General features: G+C 34.3%; 1 protein-coding gene across 1 annotated transcript in view; it reads left to right on the top strand.

The window, feature by feature from the left end:
* Positions 1-18,760, top strand: part of ATP9B (ATPase phospholipid transporting 9B (putative)) — a 159,960-nt gene that overhangs the window by 30,770 nt on the left and 110,430 nt on the right. The window contains exons 4-6 of the mRNA XM_071736298.1: positions 1,427-1,540; positions 5,070-5,178; positions 13,561-13,619. Of these exons, the coding sequence (XP_071592399.1) occupies positions 1,427-1,540; positions 5,070-5,178; positions 13,561-13,619 (282 nt within the window). The remainder of the gene's footprint in view (positions 1-1,426; positions 1,541-5,069; positions 5,179-13,560; positions 13,620-18,760) is intronic.

Below are 18,760 nucleotides of genomic sequence, written 5' to 3'. Positions count from 1 at the left end.
GTGATTCTGTGTCTTCACTTAAAACTTGAACAGTTATCTTGAAGTTTAGAATAAGTATTTGCTTTAGAAATAAATATCTTATGTATCAGTATTTATTGCAAAATAATACTCTGAGGAATTTAATGTTGAGCATTTCTTCTAAAATACCTCAGAAGTCCATGTTACTCTGTTGCAAATTTTTTTGTAGCTTAAACTTTGTGAAAATTTAAACAGTGTTTACCTTTATAGAAAGCTTATTGTGATATAGGAACTGAAGAATACTGCCTTATTTTGAGATTTTCACAATAGCCACTTGGAAAGAGAGCAGTGTTGCTTACCCTTACTCACTGTATCTTTTCTCAAGTGTTAATCTTCCTGAAGAACATTTACTTTTGAGCATTGATGAGTTAGTTTCACTCTTTTTATGAATGGTGAGATATGGTGGTTTTGAAGGAGTGTATCTGATGTGGCAGCTTTTGTCCCTTTGAGAACCATAGAACTTCAGAAAGAAGGCAGGTGAGTTGTAGAGCTTCCACACCTGCAAGAGGAGACACTTGAGTGTCTGTGTTGAGGAGGGGGTGTACCAAGGCAATGCAGTGAACACACAAGTAACAAGGAGTTCATATTTCTCAGTGTGCTGCAGACAGGGCTGAAGTTCTGTGGTACTCTCAGAGTGATGCAGAGCAGCATGGAATAGCCTACTCAGTTTTGTTACTCTGTAGAAGTTCACGTGACAAAGACTAAGATAATATCTTTGTTCTGCTCACTTCATTTTATTGTTAAACTTGATTATCTGGTTTTTATTATTACTTATTAGGACCAGGCTATGAAATGTTTAAGACAGAAAGACATTGTGAGACAGATAAAAGAGAATTTTAAGTATTGGTGCTTTAAAAACAAATATTTACCTGTAACGCTGTATTTGCACGAGAATTTTTAGCACTTAAAATGAAAATTTAATGTAAGCATTGAAATTTCAGATACTCACAAATTTATTTTGCTTTTTATTGATCCTGTACAGGAAAATTTTCAAAACCTTTTCTAACTCAGAAACATACACGGGTAACTACTGTGGATTAAAAATTATTGCAGTATGCTTCTACAGACAATTCTGTTTACTGTTAAAATTTCAGAGTAAATCTTTGCATAATTATCGTAATGTAATTTTTGTAAAGATTGAGTTCACATAGTCTGGTTTTCAAAATATCAGAAATTTAACAAGTTGCTTTTTTCAGAGAGAAAATGAAAATAGCAGTATAATATTAAAATAGAGTGCATGTAGTAGTTTGATAAATAGCAAGTTGTGCTAATTAGTATTATAATAATACTACATATAATAGCATGTCATGTAAGGATTTTTAGATCTACTATTATGAAAAAGTAAATTTTATGTACATTATGCATACAAATTTTAAGGCATTTATCTATTTTGTGTTTTTCATTTTAGGTTTTATATGAACAGTTCAAGTTTTTCTTGAATCTCTATTTTCTCGTCGTGTCCTGCTCACAGTTTGTACCAGCACTGAAAATAGGCTACCTGTACACATACTGGGCTCCTCTGGTAAACAGAAAAATACTATTAACTAGAAGTTGTTTTTTTTTAACTTCAGATGAAAATTTAATGTGTATGTACATTTCATAAATTTGCATCTGTTAAACTAGTTATTAAAGTACTGAAGAAAGTAAAATGCTTATTTGAAATTACAGTATTTTACAGCAGATACTCCAAAAGCTGTTGTTATCTAACCTTCACTCCTACTTGACTGCTACATTCCTGCCCCACAGGCTGGAGGTCATTTTTGTTAACCAGGTAGTCTGAGCAAGTAGTACTCCTTTCTTGCTGCTGGTCTCTTGAGAGGTTTAGAAAAGCAAACAAAAAAACCCCTCCATTTACTCAATTTATTTGGTAACATAGTAAACACAAATTACATAGGCAATTTGTGTGTTAAATTTCTTTCAGGTTATTGTTACTTGCTCACTATTTTATATTTTCAGGCTAGTCAGAACTGTAAGCATAAATTTTATGCATACCTTCTGTGTTGGTTTTGATCACGTTCTTTTCACAGAAATTGAGAAAATATTGAAAATAAGCTACTCATTAAATGTCTCTTTCTTAATTGATTGGTCTGCCAGTTTTACTGGTTTCCTTTCAATATGTCTTTATTATTGACCTTTCTGCAGTATTTTCTTGGGAAACTGTTCAAACCGCTTGTTCCCGACTCAGGTTTCTTAAGGTTTAAAAATTGTATTATCTTCAGAGGAGGCCCTTTTTAATACCCTGCTGCTTATATTCCCATATTTTGGGACTTTTGTTTGTAACCAGATCATTGCCTTCTCTTTCATCTTCCTCCTGACCCTACTACCCCAGCCTTTAAAAGCAAGACAGGAAGAACAAATTCTTTGTTTTCTATATTTATTTTTAAATGGTATTTTTCAGTAGTATTTATTCTCAATGGTATTCAAGAGGAGCAGTGATATGCTGACTGCTTCATTAAAGGTCATTCTTAAAAAGTCAATAGATTTAATATTCTGGATTGATTTAATTGGTCTAATTGTTTCAACATGTGTCCTTTTAAGTCTTGATAAAATGAGAGACTGTCATGGAGGTTCTTCACACCTCGATTTCCAGACAACTTCTGGCTTCTGCTGCACAAAAACCCACTTCCAAGGCAGGAAGCTTGTTCAACAGTGGGATTTGAAATGGATATTTACAAAGGTCTTTGTCACTGGCCCAGTAAGAGTCAGAAGTCAGTCTTGTCTGGAAGTTGGTCTCTTTACAGTGAAATGATGTGTACAGTTCTGTATGTTATTACTGGGGTAGTCAGGAAAAAAAAAACCACTTAGAATCTCAGCCCTTTTCTTCCCTGCGTAAAGAAGGGAGAAAATACTGTATTTTGCAAATATCAGTTATGTATTCTGTATACGTTTGTCTTATCCAAGGATATTTTGAATGTTTCTCAGTTTTCACACGCAGCTTGAAAATGCCATGTCTCAGTTAGTGCCAGTAGTACTTTTTCTCTGAACTCACTCTCACTTGAATAGCTTTTTAAACAAAATTATTAACCTCCAGGTAAAAGAGATCACTTGGATGTTGAGTAAGGCCTAGTATGTATGTTGTAAACACAAAACATTTAAGTCAAACCCATTAGGCTGTCTGTGTTGCATAACAGATAAATTTTCCTTTGAAGAGCGTGTAACTGCTGATAAATTTCCAGTAATAATGAGAGGAGTAGCTATGACTTGGCTTGTATTTTTGCTGAAGATTTTAAAGGAAAATAAGTTGTTCATTTTTATACTTAAAAATAACTGAATAGACCTTGACTGTGTGATAAGATTCCTGGGAGTTCTTAAGGGTATTTAGTTATTTTTTTGTTTTCTTCAACTGTCTTCACAACAAGCAGACATAATACACTTAGGTCAAGCACTGGACAAGACTGTATTTTACTGAACTGTAATTTGCAGGCTGAGAATGAACATACATTTGGGTCCAACATACAAAGAACATAAAGTGTACAATCAAGCGTGATTTTAAGCGGTGTGCTAAATATATTTAACTGCTCGGTTTTTTTCATACGATTGGCTTCACAATTTCAGCTCTCCTTTGCAAGCCCATCAAATTCCTCTGAGCACATGAGTAAAAAGGGAACTATCTGTCTTAAATTTTTCCTCATAGCCATGCTCATCTGTACTTAGCTGCCCAGAAAAATACAGTGACTACTAGGGGAAATTTTTGCAATTTACACCTCACACTGTGTGCTTTGATTACAAGTTAATGAGATAAATGCAAGTGGAAAACACATTTGAAGGTGCTCCAAAGTACCTGTACTGCCAAAGCTCATGAAAATGGTGTGGCCAGAAAAGGCAAAAACCCTACTGCTCATTCAGCTATGCCCTAGGAGTGAAAAGGAATGCATTTTGCAAAGACACTTTTTTTTCCTATGTAATTCTAATAGAACTGTAGCTACTGTCAACCTGAAAAAATACTAAGTGTTTAATAAGTTCACAACAGAGTAAAGCTTGGCATTTTGAGCTGGAGCTGCAAAATAGCCCTTGCTATTGAAAATATTAATTTTAGTTAAGGCTCCTTCAGGAAAACTCTACACCTTCACTCCATTCTTAATGTTGAAAGGTTAGAGGAAGGCTGGCAAACTATTGAACTTCTTCAATAGAGGAGGTCTAATGGTACAAATTTCCTTCTAAAGAAGGAAGGTGTTGGTAGGTATCTGAAGCTAGATAGATAATCTAGGATTTATCTGTTGGAGGACTTGTGAATACTTGCCTTTTTAACTACCTTACTTATAGTAATGATAAGATTCATTTACTGTTGAAAATTTTATCTCCCTTTCACTGAGGGAGAAATACTGAGTACTTGAATTTAAGAGGCCACAAAAATGTATCCAAGGAGGTTTAGAAAGGGAGAGAGGAAAGTTTTTTGTGCTTATTCATTAACTGTTCTGTATTCTCTTTAGCTTTACCATGTTAATTGCATATAGGGCTCTCTGTGCTTCCAACCAAAGCTTCATGAGCACTATCCTGTGAAACTGGCAGCCAAAGTGTTTAAATACTTAACTTTTTCAGAACAAACTACCTTTTTCTGTGTCTGTATTTGTGTCATATTAGTAAGTAAGTAACTCTAAGATGGCAAAATTAATTAAACTGGCTATCCATTTACCATTTTAGGTCTGTCTGTAAGGAAAAAGGCAGTGAACTCAAAATTATAATTGAAGACTTTTTGATAAAGCTCTAAAATTTTTCAAAGATAGGGAAATATGCTTATTAAAATATAAAGGCTGTCTTTAGCTCCTGCTACGCATCATAGGTTTTTTTTAAATTTAAAATTATATCTAAATTCCATATATTTGGAGATGTAGCTACCCTTAATTAATATGTACAGTGTACAAATATGATTTTCCCTTTTTGTTTTTTGGACTCAAGTATCTCAAGATACTATTTTAACAGCTTGAGAAATCACTAAAATCAAAACGAGGAAACAAAAGTATATGTGTTCTTGCTCTCTATAGTGTTCCTACTTGTGTATTTCCATTCTAGCACCTTGAGAATTCTAAATTGCATAATCATATCTTTAACAGGGATTTGTTTTGACTGTCACGGTGGCGCGGGAAGCTGTTGATGAATTTCGACGTTACAAGAGAGACAAGGAAATGAATGCACAGTTGTATAGCAAGCTGACAGTACGAGGTTAGCAAAACCATTTGTATAAATCCTTAAAATAGTCCCTTTTTTCTCTTACACATTCACAGACTTACAGTTCAAGGAAATAACTAATAGTCTCATGCTGCACTATTCAAAATGAAACTGATATTTAAATTACTTAAGTGCTTGATTTCCCTCAGATAAATGTAACAGTTAAACTTGGTGTATTTAAGAAGTGTTGTACATTTTCTGCTGTTTGTAAAGGAAAGGTGTATGTAATTGTATATATTTTTAAGCATTCTGCTGTTTAGTACTATGGCTTTGAAGTGCAGTTCTCCTCTGAAATTGGTACTGAACACAGTAACAGTAACTCAGCAACACTGTCAGATATGTATCAAGTGTATATAGGAAATAAAGGATCAATAGCTAAGAACAACAAACTTGTACTTAAGAAAAGGAAGATGTGAGTCAGCTTCAGTGTCAAAAATACATTTTTCAATTTTTGCATATAATCTCAAATCTATATAATCATGCTATTTTTCTTCTTTCCAGAATTAATAAAAGGAAACAATCACATTTATTACTTTGTTTGGACTCGAGTCTTTCACAAGGTTTTTCACAAAGGTTTTGGGGAAATGAATGCTATTATAAGTTTTAATTATAGGCATAAGAGAAAAATTTATGCACACCTCTACACTTTTATGTTGCTTAGCACATCTTAGTGTTTACATTCAGAACAAAGTGCTGTGTAGAAAGGGACCAAAAATAATGAATAACATGTTAAAATGAAACTGTGATGAATAACCTAACAAAACAACATGACCTTGATATTAACCTCAAGTTATTTTGCTAGAATACCCTGTGATGTCTCTGTTGAGGATTTTAGATTGGATGTTAAGAAGAATTTCTTCACTGAAAAGGGTTATCAGGCACTGGAACAGGCTGGTCAGGCCAGTGGTAAAGTAACAATCCCTGGAGGTATTTAAGAGTGGTATAGCCATAGTACTTAAGAATGTGCCATAGTTAAGAACTTGTCAGTATTAGGTTAATGGTTGGGCTCCATGATCTTGAAGGTCTTTTCCAACCAATTCTGTGATTTTCTTTGGAATAAATGTTCTAGAAAGCAGGAAGCTGTTAAGAAATGTGAAGTTGCATCTAAAGCAGTTAGAGTATATGGCATAGATTGTGCTTAAGTGTAAATTCTGTTACTAATTGTTAACATGCATTTCACTGCACTTTGTAGTATATTTTGGTGAATTTATTCTGAGAGTCAGAGTCAGTGGACAGAGCAATCACAACAGATTTGGGAATCTTAATTAGAAACTAAACTCTTGAAGTAGTTCTGGCTACTATTTTCTCCAGAAAAAATGAATGAAAAGCTTGTAATGTAGCACAACTGTGTTATGTCTGAAATCTTACCACATTTTCAAAAGTAATAGGAAGGCAGGTAAACAGCCAAGAGTCTCATTTGTGATGACATAACCTAACAGCTGAGAAGCATTTATACTGCTTCCTCACAGTATGGAGACTTGGATTTCTGGAGTTTGTAGAACAGAAGAGTGTAATGGTAGGGAATATTTGCCTATTGTTTTTACCTTTCTTGTCTGAAATAGCTTTATCAACATTTAGACATACCACTGTGTAAATTTACAAATGGGATAGTTATAATTTGTTTAACATGTGGTTGCAGTGCTAGCCTCCAGATCTTTACAGTCTTAATACACCCTGTAAGTAAATGGACTCTTAACAGCTTTTCTGTCAGTGTTGTAATTTAACCTGCTAGTTGGTTTATAAATTTTTTACATCTGTTATGCTAAGCCACTGAACACTCGCCTTTGAAATAGATAGTACAATTCTACCCTCTTCAGCAATGGTGTTAGCAATCTGAAATCTTTAGTTCTTGGGAGCACATGTAAAGTTTATAATTACCAGTGTGATGTAAATGTCAAGACTCACATTCACTGTTTTTAGAGCTGAATTTGGTGCCTTTTGGGCTTCTTTTTTTTTCACTTGTCTAGAGTTAATAGTGGAGTTTGTGGTAAAATGTTGGGTATTTAAGCAGCATTTAAGTAGAAGGTTTGAATCCTATTTTCCTCTTTCTCAGTACATGAAATGTCTTGTGAGGGTATATGTATTTGAGAGTTTTCATTTTGTAGCTGCTTCTGTAAATGAGAAAGTTGTCAAATTAAAATTCTTTTTCGTAAAATTGGTTTGACACAGGTGTTTTCAGATACAAAATGGAGATTATACTGTCATACTATTTTTAAAAGCCTGGCAGTTATATCAGGAACTGACAGGACTGAGCAGTGACTTCTCAAAAGAAGGGTTAAAAATGCCCTTTTTAAAAAAGGGATATAGACTTTTATCCACAAATGTATATGTCTATTTCAAATTTAAGGTTTTCACATCCATGTCATGATGAATTCAATACCTGGTTTATGTTCTCTTCTATGGTTTTTTTGAAGACCATGGTATTCTACAGAAGTAAAGATTCAAGATCTCTGCTTATGATGAAGTCCCACCCACGTTGACAGTGGTGTGATCAATGACCTAACAATGTTTTGAGTTGTGGACAATTTTAAGAATCAAAACCCACTCAAAATTAAGCTGTACTAAAAATTTCCACAAACACACAGCTAAAATTAAGAAGACAATAAACTGCCCCTTCTTCATAATGTAGGATTCTTTTCTGAAACTGAAAGGTATCATTTTGAGGCAAGGAATGTGACTTCTGCCATGACAAAATGAAGATTCTTATTTTTACAGGTTTTCAGGAGGATTGTAGTATTTTTCTGTTGAAAGTAAAAGTCAAGTGCTGCACTTCGATAAACTATGTTTATAAATAACTTTCAATATAATCTACCTAATTTTTAATAATGGCAGTACTTTTCAAGTTGAGCAATTCAGATGGACTTACTATGCTAACCAACATGCTAATGGTTTGGAGAAAGAAGGCTTTGTTACTTGTGATTTAACAAACTTGATACTTATTTAATTAAAAGCCTGAAAATCAATGCTACTTGAAAAGAGTCACTTTTCAGAGTGGAACTGCACTTTGTACTGTTCTAGCAGTTTTTTCCTAGTGATTTTATGACTTGTATAGATTTTACAATCTTTTCTTGAAATAGATATTTTTTTCCATCTCAAAGTTGGAGAAACTGACATAGAGAGGTTAAGCAGGTTGCCTTTGCTCAAATTGGGACAGTATTACAAACAAGTTAGCAAGGTTCAGTTTTACCTTTGTTTTAATTGTACTAAATATGGAAGATAAAGATAATTCAACTTCTAGATAGTTTTACAAAATTGTTTACTTTAGGGAAACACGTATTTATAGCAAGCTAAGGTAGTTTGAACTATAACTTATTTGTATAAATATAGTATGGATGGGCTGATTTGTTAGTTGAAATCTTACACAGTTATAATATGTTAAAATCAGAAAGTATGGGATTACTCAGCAGTGCTAATTTTCTGTGGAGTCATTCTTAGCCTCAGGAACCATAAAGAAGTGAAATGTGAATGTTGTCTTATAACCTGCCTGCTGCTAGGATAAGAAGTGCCAGCCTTTGGAAGATGATAGATTCACATTTGGTGACTGCTGAAGACTTAATTTCTTTTTAGTAATTCAAGGCCTTGAATAAATATTTGTTCTAACCAGTAATTACTATTTTTTAAAAATAATAATGAACTGTACCAAGAAGGAAATCAGGGGAAAACAGGAGATCTGTTTTAAGTGTTACTTAATTTACTTGGGCAGCAATGGCTAGCTTAATGTCCACAGACTAATTTTGATCTGTGAGAGATCCAGTGTTAATGCTGTTTTCTATTTGTCATCTAATGTGTCAAATCCCAGTCTTCAGTCATGCCTTGGTGAATATGTAATGTGTAAATTTGCACTTGTGAAGAGGGTGAACCTGCTGCACATGAACTGTGAACAGTTCCTAATTTAAACTCTGTGGCAAGTGATGAAACATGCAAATCCATAAATGTATTGTTTTGGTTTGGTTTGGTTTGTTTTTTTTGTGAGCAAGTCAATTATGTGTACCCATCTCCATGCCATTTATATAAATCTTTTCCCTTGTATAACTTTCTAGATAGTGGTATTGAATCTCAAGTTGTTTAGTGTGTGGTGGGTTCTTCTGTCTTAATCTTTTTATCAAGATGTTTATTGCAAAATCTACTTTGCATTTTTGCTTATCAGCCTGCAAATCCTTAATAGGCTATCCAACTTGGCTATTCCAAGTTAGGAAGAATATCTCAGGGTAGAATTGAAATTACCATGATATTGAAGATCCTGTTGATTTCATTCCCTTTTTTTGCTTCAGAGTAACTTACCTGTGTATCCTTTTGTAGAAAACAGTAAGAAAAAAAAATTTAGACCTGCGTATGCAGGTTTAGGAGGTTTTTTTTTGTTTGTTTGTTTGTTTTTTCTTTCTGAAGGGACTGTTGTAGTTCTGGTGCAGCCAAAAAAAATCCACTACCATGAAAAAACTGTTGTGCAGAAGAACTGTTGCAAGTTCGTGAACAGGCTGTTATCTCTTTCACTGAGCTGCCAAAAGTTAATTAGATAATAAAATTTAAAAGAAATTTTTACTCTTCTCCCGTTCCCATTCTTGAAGTTGTCAGTCTTTCTCTAAACCTTCCCTACTTAGGCTTTGGCCATGCAGTGTTATTGAAATTTTGAAGAAAAACGATAAAGAAGAAAATAAATAATTGTAAGTCTCTACTATTACAGAAGAGGCATGCATCTCTCACTTGATCTCAGGATGTTTAGGGTGATTTTCAGAAGTGCTTCAGAACTCTCACTTTGCAATCTGCAAAGCAAAATAAAAGAACCTCAGGAAAGATGAGATTACTGAAACAATTCCATTCAGGCTTCAAATGTGAAAGGCTTATATCTGCATGTTCTTAAAGGGTTTTCAGAATGTGTGAAATTGAGAAAATATCAATAACTGATACATGTAAGAAGAGATCAAATCCTGAAAACTAGTATGTTTCCTTAAAAATTGGAGAACTGAGAAGTCTGTTTCAGAGAACTACTGTGATTTGAGGTTTTCTCCCACTTTCCAACTTCTGTTTATACTGTGGAAACTGGTTTTTTCCTTAAGTGCCACCTCACTGAGTTTGTCTCAGCTGACCTTTTTTTAAATTGGAAAATGATCTCTGTCAAGTTGCTATCTGCAACTTTAAATGTTTGTTAGAATGTACTGATTAATGTAATATTACTATTTTGCAGTTATTTGCAATCTGTATTGAAACCTCATCAAATTAGAATTTCAGCTCTTCAAGAATAGGTTGTCCTGCTTTTTAAAAAGTCACAGCATTAAAAAACAAAACAAAACAACCCACATTATTTCTGAATCTAGAGGAAAAATAGGTCTCTGTTGCTTGCAATATTGATGATCTATTGATGACTTAATTTTTGGTATTTAGACCATTTGGAACAGTTAAGTTTTTAAAGAATTGTATGAGCTGATTAGGGAAACAGTATGCAAGAGCAGAAACAGAACTTGAATTTTTAATGTAAGAAACAATTCCCAAAAGTGACTGGAGGAGAGGAAATGTCAAGGGGATTTTGTTCTTCCATATTTTTGCATCATCCATAAGATAGGATAAGAAAGAATGAAGACTTTGAATCATTTCACCCAAGGGGAGATAATAAACAGAGGAGAGGTGCTAGGAAGCTTCTCTCCAGAGTTTATTTCTGATTAAGGACTGACCTCTGTTTTCTGTGTAAGATGGAGTCCGAAAGAAGGATCTAAGGTCAGTGCTTGACCTGCATCAACACCTTCAGACAGTACTCAAGGTACCATGGATAAGATGTAATAAGAAATTTAAAATAACTTAAAATTGTTACTCTCAGAAGTTACTGTTCTTCCAGGGGTTGCTTGCACTTGGGTGGCAGAGGCACTTGGCAGTAAAAAGAAGCCAAGTAATTTCTGATATACATATACTCACATTGTGCTTACTTAATTTCTTAATTTTTTAATGTGAAATACTTATTAGCATATATGAGACATTTATTAGCTTTTCAAATCATTGCAGTTCATTTCAGAAGGCTTTATCTTGGGAGTATAATGAATTACTACAGACACATTTCAGTGTTCCTGTTCTGTATAATTCTTTGTTGCTTTAGGCGAAAGCCTTGCGCCTTGGTGGACTATAAAGTCTAAATGTGCAGCCACTTCTGACAGCTTTGGACTTTTTATTGGTGATTACACAGATGGTGAGGAGTGTTTTGCTATGGAGATGTTTTTAGCGAAAATATAGTTTGCAAAAATTTATGCAGTGAATAATATTCAGTGTCTTTTTTTCTCTGAATGCATCGTAACGAAGATGTAGTACTGTGTTATTTTAATGTTCTCTGAAATCATATCTGATGAGTCTCATTTTTGCTAGTCTAGAGGAAAGTGTTATTTTGTTGAATTTGAAAATTTTAAGCCACTCTTTAAATTACTGCCCCATTTTGCCATTTAATTTTTAGTGGAATTTATCCTGCCGTTCAGATTTGTTGTAGAATTAATATACGTGTATGTCACAGGCTAATTCCTTAAGTGTGGACATACACAGTATGCTCTAGTAGGACATGTTAGTTTGTAATGAAGATGGTATTCTTTAGCGTTAAACTTAGTCAACAAGAAAACAGTCCAACGCAGTCTGATAAGGAAATTTCAGTTCATAATTCCCAGGATTGCTAGACTGAGTACAAGCAAAGGTGCAGTGTGGGTTCCTGTTGGTATACTTAGCACCACGAGTCGTTGCTTTTTGTCTGCCCTACATCATCCTGCAAATGAATGTTCTACCTTCTTTTCCTTTGAGGCTTAGTGTCTTTTGAACTTTACTGTAGATGCTGTTAAAACTTGACTGTGAAAAATTCAGTTGTTGGAGCTGATAAAATTGCCAGTTGATATTAAAATTGGAGTTGATAATACTTGCATTTGCTTAGTATCTGTGAGTGGTTTTGGTCTTGAGTGACTGCATAGGTGTCATAGATCTGAGGCTTAACTTGTACTGAGATTTTTGTGGCTGTTTTCACAGTAATCAGTTGATTGACTTCGTTATCACACAGATAAACTGATAAAATTGTTAGTGGAGAAACTGAAAACAAAATAGGAAATGTTAACCTTTTGGTAAAGTTGGCAGATTTGGAATGTAGTTTAGTTTCTGTTTTATAATTATTATAACTTTGACAGATGATAGCATGCACACTGATAAATTTACTGTGTATAATAGTTTTGATTAAATTGCAAACTGCTGCTCATACTGTGCCTTTGGGGGTATTCTGTTCAGACTGATTTTTATTTAGAACCCTAGCATCTTATGCTCTGACAGACTGATAACTTGCTGCTTGGAATCATCGTAATGTTTCTGATGGAGAAATTATTTCATGTGGGTGTGTGTTGCAGCACATTAGGCTCTGTAAATATCTATGTTTCTATCCTGAGTTTTAATATGCTGAATTAACAATTATCACTTGTTACATTTTGGAAGAGGATATCCATATATCATGACTTGTTTGTCTACAAGGTTTTTTTGGTTTTGTTTTTTTTCATTGTTTTTAACTCAGGGAACCAACTGTTTTTTAATGGAATTGTAGCAAGGCCCTGAATTCTATGTATGTAGCAAATCTCCTGAATTCTGATGATATCAACAGTAACCCATTTTGGGCAGTAGCTTAACCTCTCTGTCTCAGTTCTTCAGTCCATCAAACAATGTTTAAAATTACCAGTCTTACAAATTGCTAATACTCTACAGAACATACAGAAATTAAATCAGTATGTATGTTGTGTATATTTTTGAATGGGTTGTTCACAGCAGTTACTGAATGGGGAGCTCTAGAGAATGAAAAACATCTGTGTCAGCTTTTGATATTTTATTTTTCTAAAATGAAATGTTCAGACATTTCTTCTGACTTCAGACTGACATACCTCTTTTCTACTGTAATTGCTAAGATGTGCCAGGCAGTGCCAATTATCTCATAATATTAGTGATCAAGTAAAGCTACCTGGTGGTAACTGGGCTGTGACTAACAACTCGGGTGTGTGAGAGTGCTCCATGACAGTAAGCATAACAACTCTTGATTTGCCAGAAATAAAAGTGCATCTGTGAAAGACTTTTATCCAGTTTTACAAACATTACGGGTGCTATAGATCGGACTTGAGCATCTTCCATGCATATTTTTTTCCTCTAATATTTCTACATGAGCTAACTGGTTACAAAACTAGACTTTTTTTTTTTTCAGTCCAGTGAATGATTTATTCAAACAAATGAAATCTATTTATTAATGTGTTCTTCAGAGATTCATTTTGTATAAATTGTGACATTTTCACCAAACAGTAACATCTTTATAACTTGCATTCTGTCTTTTATATTCTTGTTACTCGTTATTAATGTCTGCCTAAGTTGATTAAATTTCTTCTTTTTTTTAAGGTAAAGTTCAAGTTAAGAGTTCAGACATACAAGTTGGAGACCTCATCATAGTGGAAAAGGTTGACACTTTTTAACTATATTTTAGAGACTAAAGATTTTTAACATGCTAATTATCTTCTGAAGAAAAGTGTGTTAAGGTGCTTATCTTTAAAGTGCTAACTAGCTAGTATGTTAGTTCAAGTGTTACTTGAATCTTTAAGGAACTCTTTTATTCATTGTCTGCTAAATTGATTGTAAGCATTCTTATTTTTATGAATTCGTATATGCTTAAATTTATCTAGTGAAAGGAATACAATTCTCTCGCTTGTACAGGGGTGGATGTTCTAAGGTGTATGATTACTAATACCAGTCTTCTGTTGTTCAGATCACTCTTTTTCTATGCCTGAAGGCTTCTAGGATAAGTTCTGTTTATATATATAAATATATTCATATTATATAATTAGAATATGTATATAATATTATGTATAAATATATGGTTTTTTTGAAGAGGAGAAAAAGCTTAAATCTTTCCAGTTTAATTGCAAATAGTGAGAGCTGTGAGCTTGTTTTCCCTCTATATTAGTATTATAAGAAAACCAGTGCTGTTTATTTTCTGTAATACTATGAAATTACTGTGACCATGAAAGTGAACTTAATTTTCTTGTCAGGGAAACACTTTTTACTTAAGTGATTCCTGTCTCACTTTGTATTTGTGAGCTAATCCATGGAGATGCTGGAAGGAGGCATTGCAAGTTTAAGCTTGTGCCTGCTGCCTTGTTTGAAGTTTTGTATGGCAGGCTGCAGCTTGGCAGAATAATCCTTAGTGGAACCTAGTCAGTGACTAGACTTTTTTAGACTTCTTGCTGTTTCTACTCATATTTAGTGCAGTAAATTACTTTTGACAAAAGAAAGTCTTTCAGCAAATATGCCCTTGGGATACATTTTGTACTTATTTGTTGTCACTTTTGCTTGCAGAACCTGGAGAGCTCATAAATTGTTAGTGGATGGAGATAATACGATTTTTTTCAGCCATATATAAGAAACCACTCTTCTCTTTGTTTTGGAAACTTTTTTTCCCTTCTTTTCTGTTTCTTCTAGTCTAATACAATACACACAACTCTCACTTGGTTTGCTGTTCTCAGCTAAAAATGTATCTATTTTCATGTAGTTTATACTATTTCTTGCCTTATTTTCCCTTTCTTTTGTCTGCTACTTGCATCTGATATCTTTTTGGGCCTGTCTCAGCAGCATATATTAGCCTAGGGAGATTAGCAGTTTTATGTCTGAACTTCACATTTGTTTTGCCTTACACCTTGCTTTATGAGACTTTATGTGGAGTCAGATTGTATATCTAAGCCTGGAATTAATTATTATAGAGTCTAGGAAAGACTATAGTGGCTGCCTATGTAATCTGCCTTCCCTGAAATTTACCACGATCAATTAGTCTGATTTATGCTAGAATTTGGAAAACTGTAATTACTTTGGGGATGAGTCTGTCTTCTATCAGGTAGGTCATTAGAATCTATTTCAGCATTATTTGCAGGAGTTTATGTTGTTTCTACAGAGAAATGTACATGATGTTTCTACAGAGAAAAGGATTTTTAAGGATTTGGGGAAATAAGGAGTAGAGTTTGGGGGGTTTTTGTTCATTGTTTGGTTTTGTTTGTTTGTTTTTAATGAAGATTTTACTCAGGTATCTCAGTAAGATGCGTATAATTTTCTCAATCCTGTACTTCTACTTCAAACTTCCTTCTGCCCCAGCAGAGTTGGTTTTTTTTTTCCTTTTGGCCTAGCTGGGTGTCCCTCCAGACTAATGAAATTAAATGTTTTCTAGTTCTGTTGAGAAGTGCATTTTGTTGGAGCAAGCAGATTTCATGGTAATGACAAAAGAACAAGTTAACATTGTGTTTGACTGGAAGATGCATCAACAGCACTTCTGTAGTGAAATTAACGACTCATTTGAGCTGAAGATCCATATGCTAGCTAGTGACTGCATCACAAATCAGGCTTTTGTATATCCTTGAATATCCTCTGATTATTTTTGGATTTAGTTTTTTTTAAAAAAAATAGGCCTGGTAAATTTTAGAGCAGCTTTAAGTAATTTAAATGTGCTTAAGGCAGTTCCTTTCCAATTAGTATATTTATATTTTCAACTGAGGCCTGGATAGAAGAAAATATTACATGTTTTTAAAAACCATAAGAGATTTGCATATGTTATCTCAAAAAAAGTACCCCACCTCAATAGACATGCTACTTCCTAGATGTTTGCCTTCACTTGTCTTGGGCTACATTTTTAGTTTCCAATGGGAACACAGGTACACATCATCTTCCTAACTAAGACAGTTGAAGGGATGAGTTGATGGGTTCAGATATTGTTATTTAGACACTGTAGCTTACTGGCTGTTAGGAGTAAGTTTTGGAGAAGTGAAGAGGGCATAAGCCTCAATAACACATGCAGTTAGTAGTAACATTTACTTAACATTCAGTAATAACAAGACAAATTTTTTAAAACATGGAACACTGCTTTATCCTAAATGTTTCTTGCAAACAGCTTTTCTTGTAGCTGTAAAGGGACACAATTGTTTTTTCTTAATCTCAGGTGTAAAGTGAAATAATTCCAGTATTTGTAAGGATTGCACTTGATGCTAGCATGCAGTATTGCACAGCATGCAGATGCAAGAAGATAGTTGGGAAGTGCCTCTTCCATTAATAACTCAGAAGCAAGCAGGAATACCTTAGTCAATGAAAAAGTATGTGGTTCATTACATGAATGTAGAAGAAAGGACAGTTAATGTAGAATTCTTCAAGTCTGTAGCAATGGGCAGTTGTAGGGGATCTGGAAGACCAACTAGGGAGCTGGAGAGATGTAAATAATGTCATGAATATAATAATGAGAAAAATGAAAATGTAATTTGAAAGCTATTGAAAATGAGATTTTTCAAGGAAATATTGTAGCCCGTGGTGTAGTTGTGTATGTGGCTTTTCTTTTTTTCCAATCTAGCTGGTATTTCTGAATGGCATGGATATAAGCATGGGAACCCAGAAGCTGGGGAAGCTACTTAGGTTGTGTTGATCATTGTCTTGCCATAGTTAGATCTCTAGGAATGAATTCGTAAGTCTTCAGCATTCACAAATACTGAGAGAAATGGAAGCCCTCCTTTCCTGGTAGTCTGATCTTCCCAGACTTAAGCAAAACAATGTATTCAAATAATTTCCATGACTTAGGTGTTTGATTTTCAGTATATTTAAATATTTCTAGTTTCATCTCCGTGGTAATTGATATTACATACTTTCTTCGTAGGTTTCTGAAAGCTTCAAGTTGTATGTGTTGTCATTTTAACTTGTTCCACTCTGAAAAATAGAACGTGAGAGGGCTAACATGATTGACATATTGCTGCTGTTATTCTGTGACAGTGTACAACAACTTAATTTTCTCCATAAGAAGGTGTTAAGATCTTTGTGGTGTACTTGCCATCTGTTTCTGTGTAGTTGCTCTTTTATAGTGACTAGATATGACTTTGTAGGGGGATAATTGCTCTTCATTGTCAGCAGTGTTTTTTGGCATCTTGTGCTCCTGCTGTACGTTTCTGCCTATTTCCAAAATAGGGAAAGCCTGATGAAAACCAAGATGGCTATCTTAAATACTCTTGTGGCCTCAGTGTGTTGGTTTTTTTTATCCCCAAGGGAGAACTAAAGACAAGACAGTCTTTCTCTACATGGAACATTCATATATGTTCATGCCAAAAAGCTTATGTTCTTTCATGTAAAATGAAAATAAGCAGAGAGAACATATTAAAAAGACAAAAGATTGAGATGCATTTTTTCCTATTCAAATGTGAAAATGATTGTGAGTAATTCTACTGCAGTCTGCAACTTCCTCAAGGAAACAGCAGAGGGAGAGGTTCTGATCTCCTCTCTTTGGTGACCAGCAGTAGGGCACAAGAAATGGAATGGAGCTGCATTAGGGGAAAATTCCAGTTGCACATGAGGGAAAGGTGGCTCTCTGAGAACAGTTTGTCACTGTAATAGACTCTTTAGGGGAGTGGTCAGAACACCAAGCCTGTCAGAGTTCAAGGAGTGTCTGAATGATGCTCTTGGACAAATGCAAGAAGCAGGGAGTTGGACTTGGTGATCCTTATGGGTCCCTTCCAACTTGAGATATTCTCATTCTGCACAGTTTTGTCAGGCATGAAGACTTCAACTGACTTCAAGTTCTAACAAGTAGTGGTACTTCAAGTACTAGCAAGGACCAGGTTAGTGTTTAATTTACTGAATGTAAAATGTGTTCTCTATGGAAGTTAGTAATGATTTGTCAAAACATGATGGTTATAACTTTTAGTTAGTTTAGTGTTTTGGGTGTTGGTTAAGCATTTCAGCTTGTTAAAAAGTAAATGAAAGTTTGTAGGCATGAAACCAGTAATCTGGAACTTGTGTAATGGGTTTATGTCAGAGCTGGTGGGAAAGCTGCAAAAATGTATAGCTAATCTATATGAAGACTGGATATCTCTTTAATTGTTATTGTCATTTAATGAAAGATTTATTTAATATTAAAGCTTCCTTTCCTCTTTCTTTTTCTTTCCTCTCATAGGTGTAAAATAATATAGCAGATATATAACAGATCATCTAGTCCAACCCCTGCTGCCATATATAGCATATATCATATAAAACACATATAATTTATAGTTAAGTTGAAGTTTTTACTGCTTTTTTTTTTTTTTTTTTTAAGTCTGAATATGAGATATTTCTGGTTGAATCTGGGCAAATGATGGATAATAAATTTCACTACATACTTATTTTCATTTATAAGGCAAGATTCCAAAAGCTGGTACACTAGCTGCAGTTGCAGCTGAGCAGGTGCTTCAAGGTGAATACCGCTGACATACAAACAAGTACATGAATTTTTCACTCTTTGTACTTTAACAAATAAATGAGAATTTTTGCAAATCAGGAAGTATCCATCTATGGATGGAAGTATGGAAGTATCCATCCAAGCTATGAGGGGATTTTCAGTAACCACATAGGATATTTGGGTAAAACAGAACATTCAGGTATTTTCTAGTGTTTCTAAACTTGTCTATTTTCCAAGCATCTTGTTTCTTGAGATAGTGCCATCTCTTTAACCCTCAGTGGCCCCTCTATACTGAACTTTACATCAACAGAGAATATGGTTGCAGTTTCTTCCAGTCCTGCTCCTGAATTGATGTCCTTGAGAGCATTATTA

Source organism: Heliangelus exortis, chromosome 2 (assembly GCF_036169615.1).
Source record: "Heliangelus exortis chromosome 2, bHelExo1.hap1, whole genome shotgun sequence".
NCBI lineage: Eukaryota > Metazoa > Chordata > Aves > Apodiformes > Trochilidae > Heliangelus > Heliangelus exortis.
The sequence above is the reverse complement of the archived record's forward strand: the minus strand, read 5'-3'. Positions and strand labels throughout refer to the sequence as shown.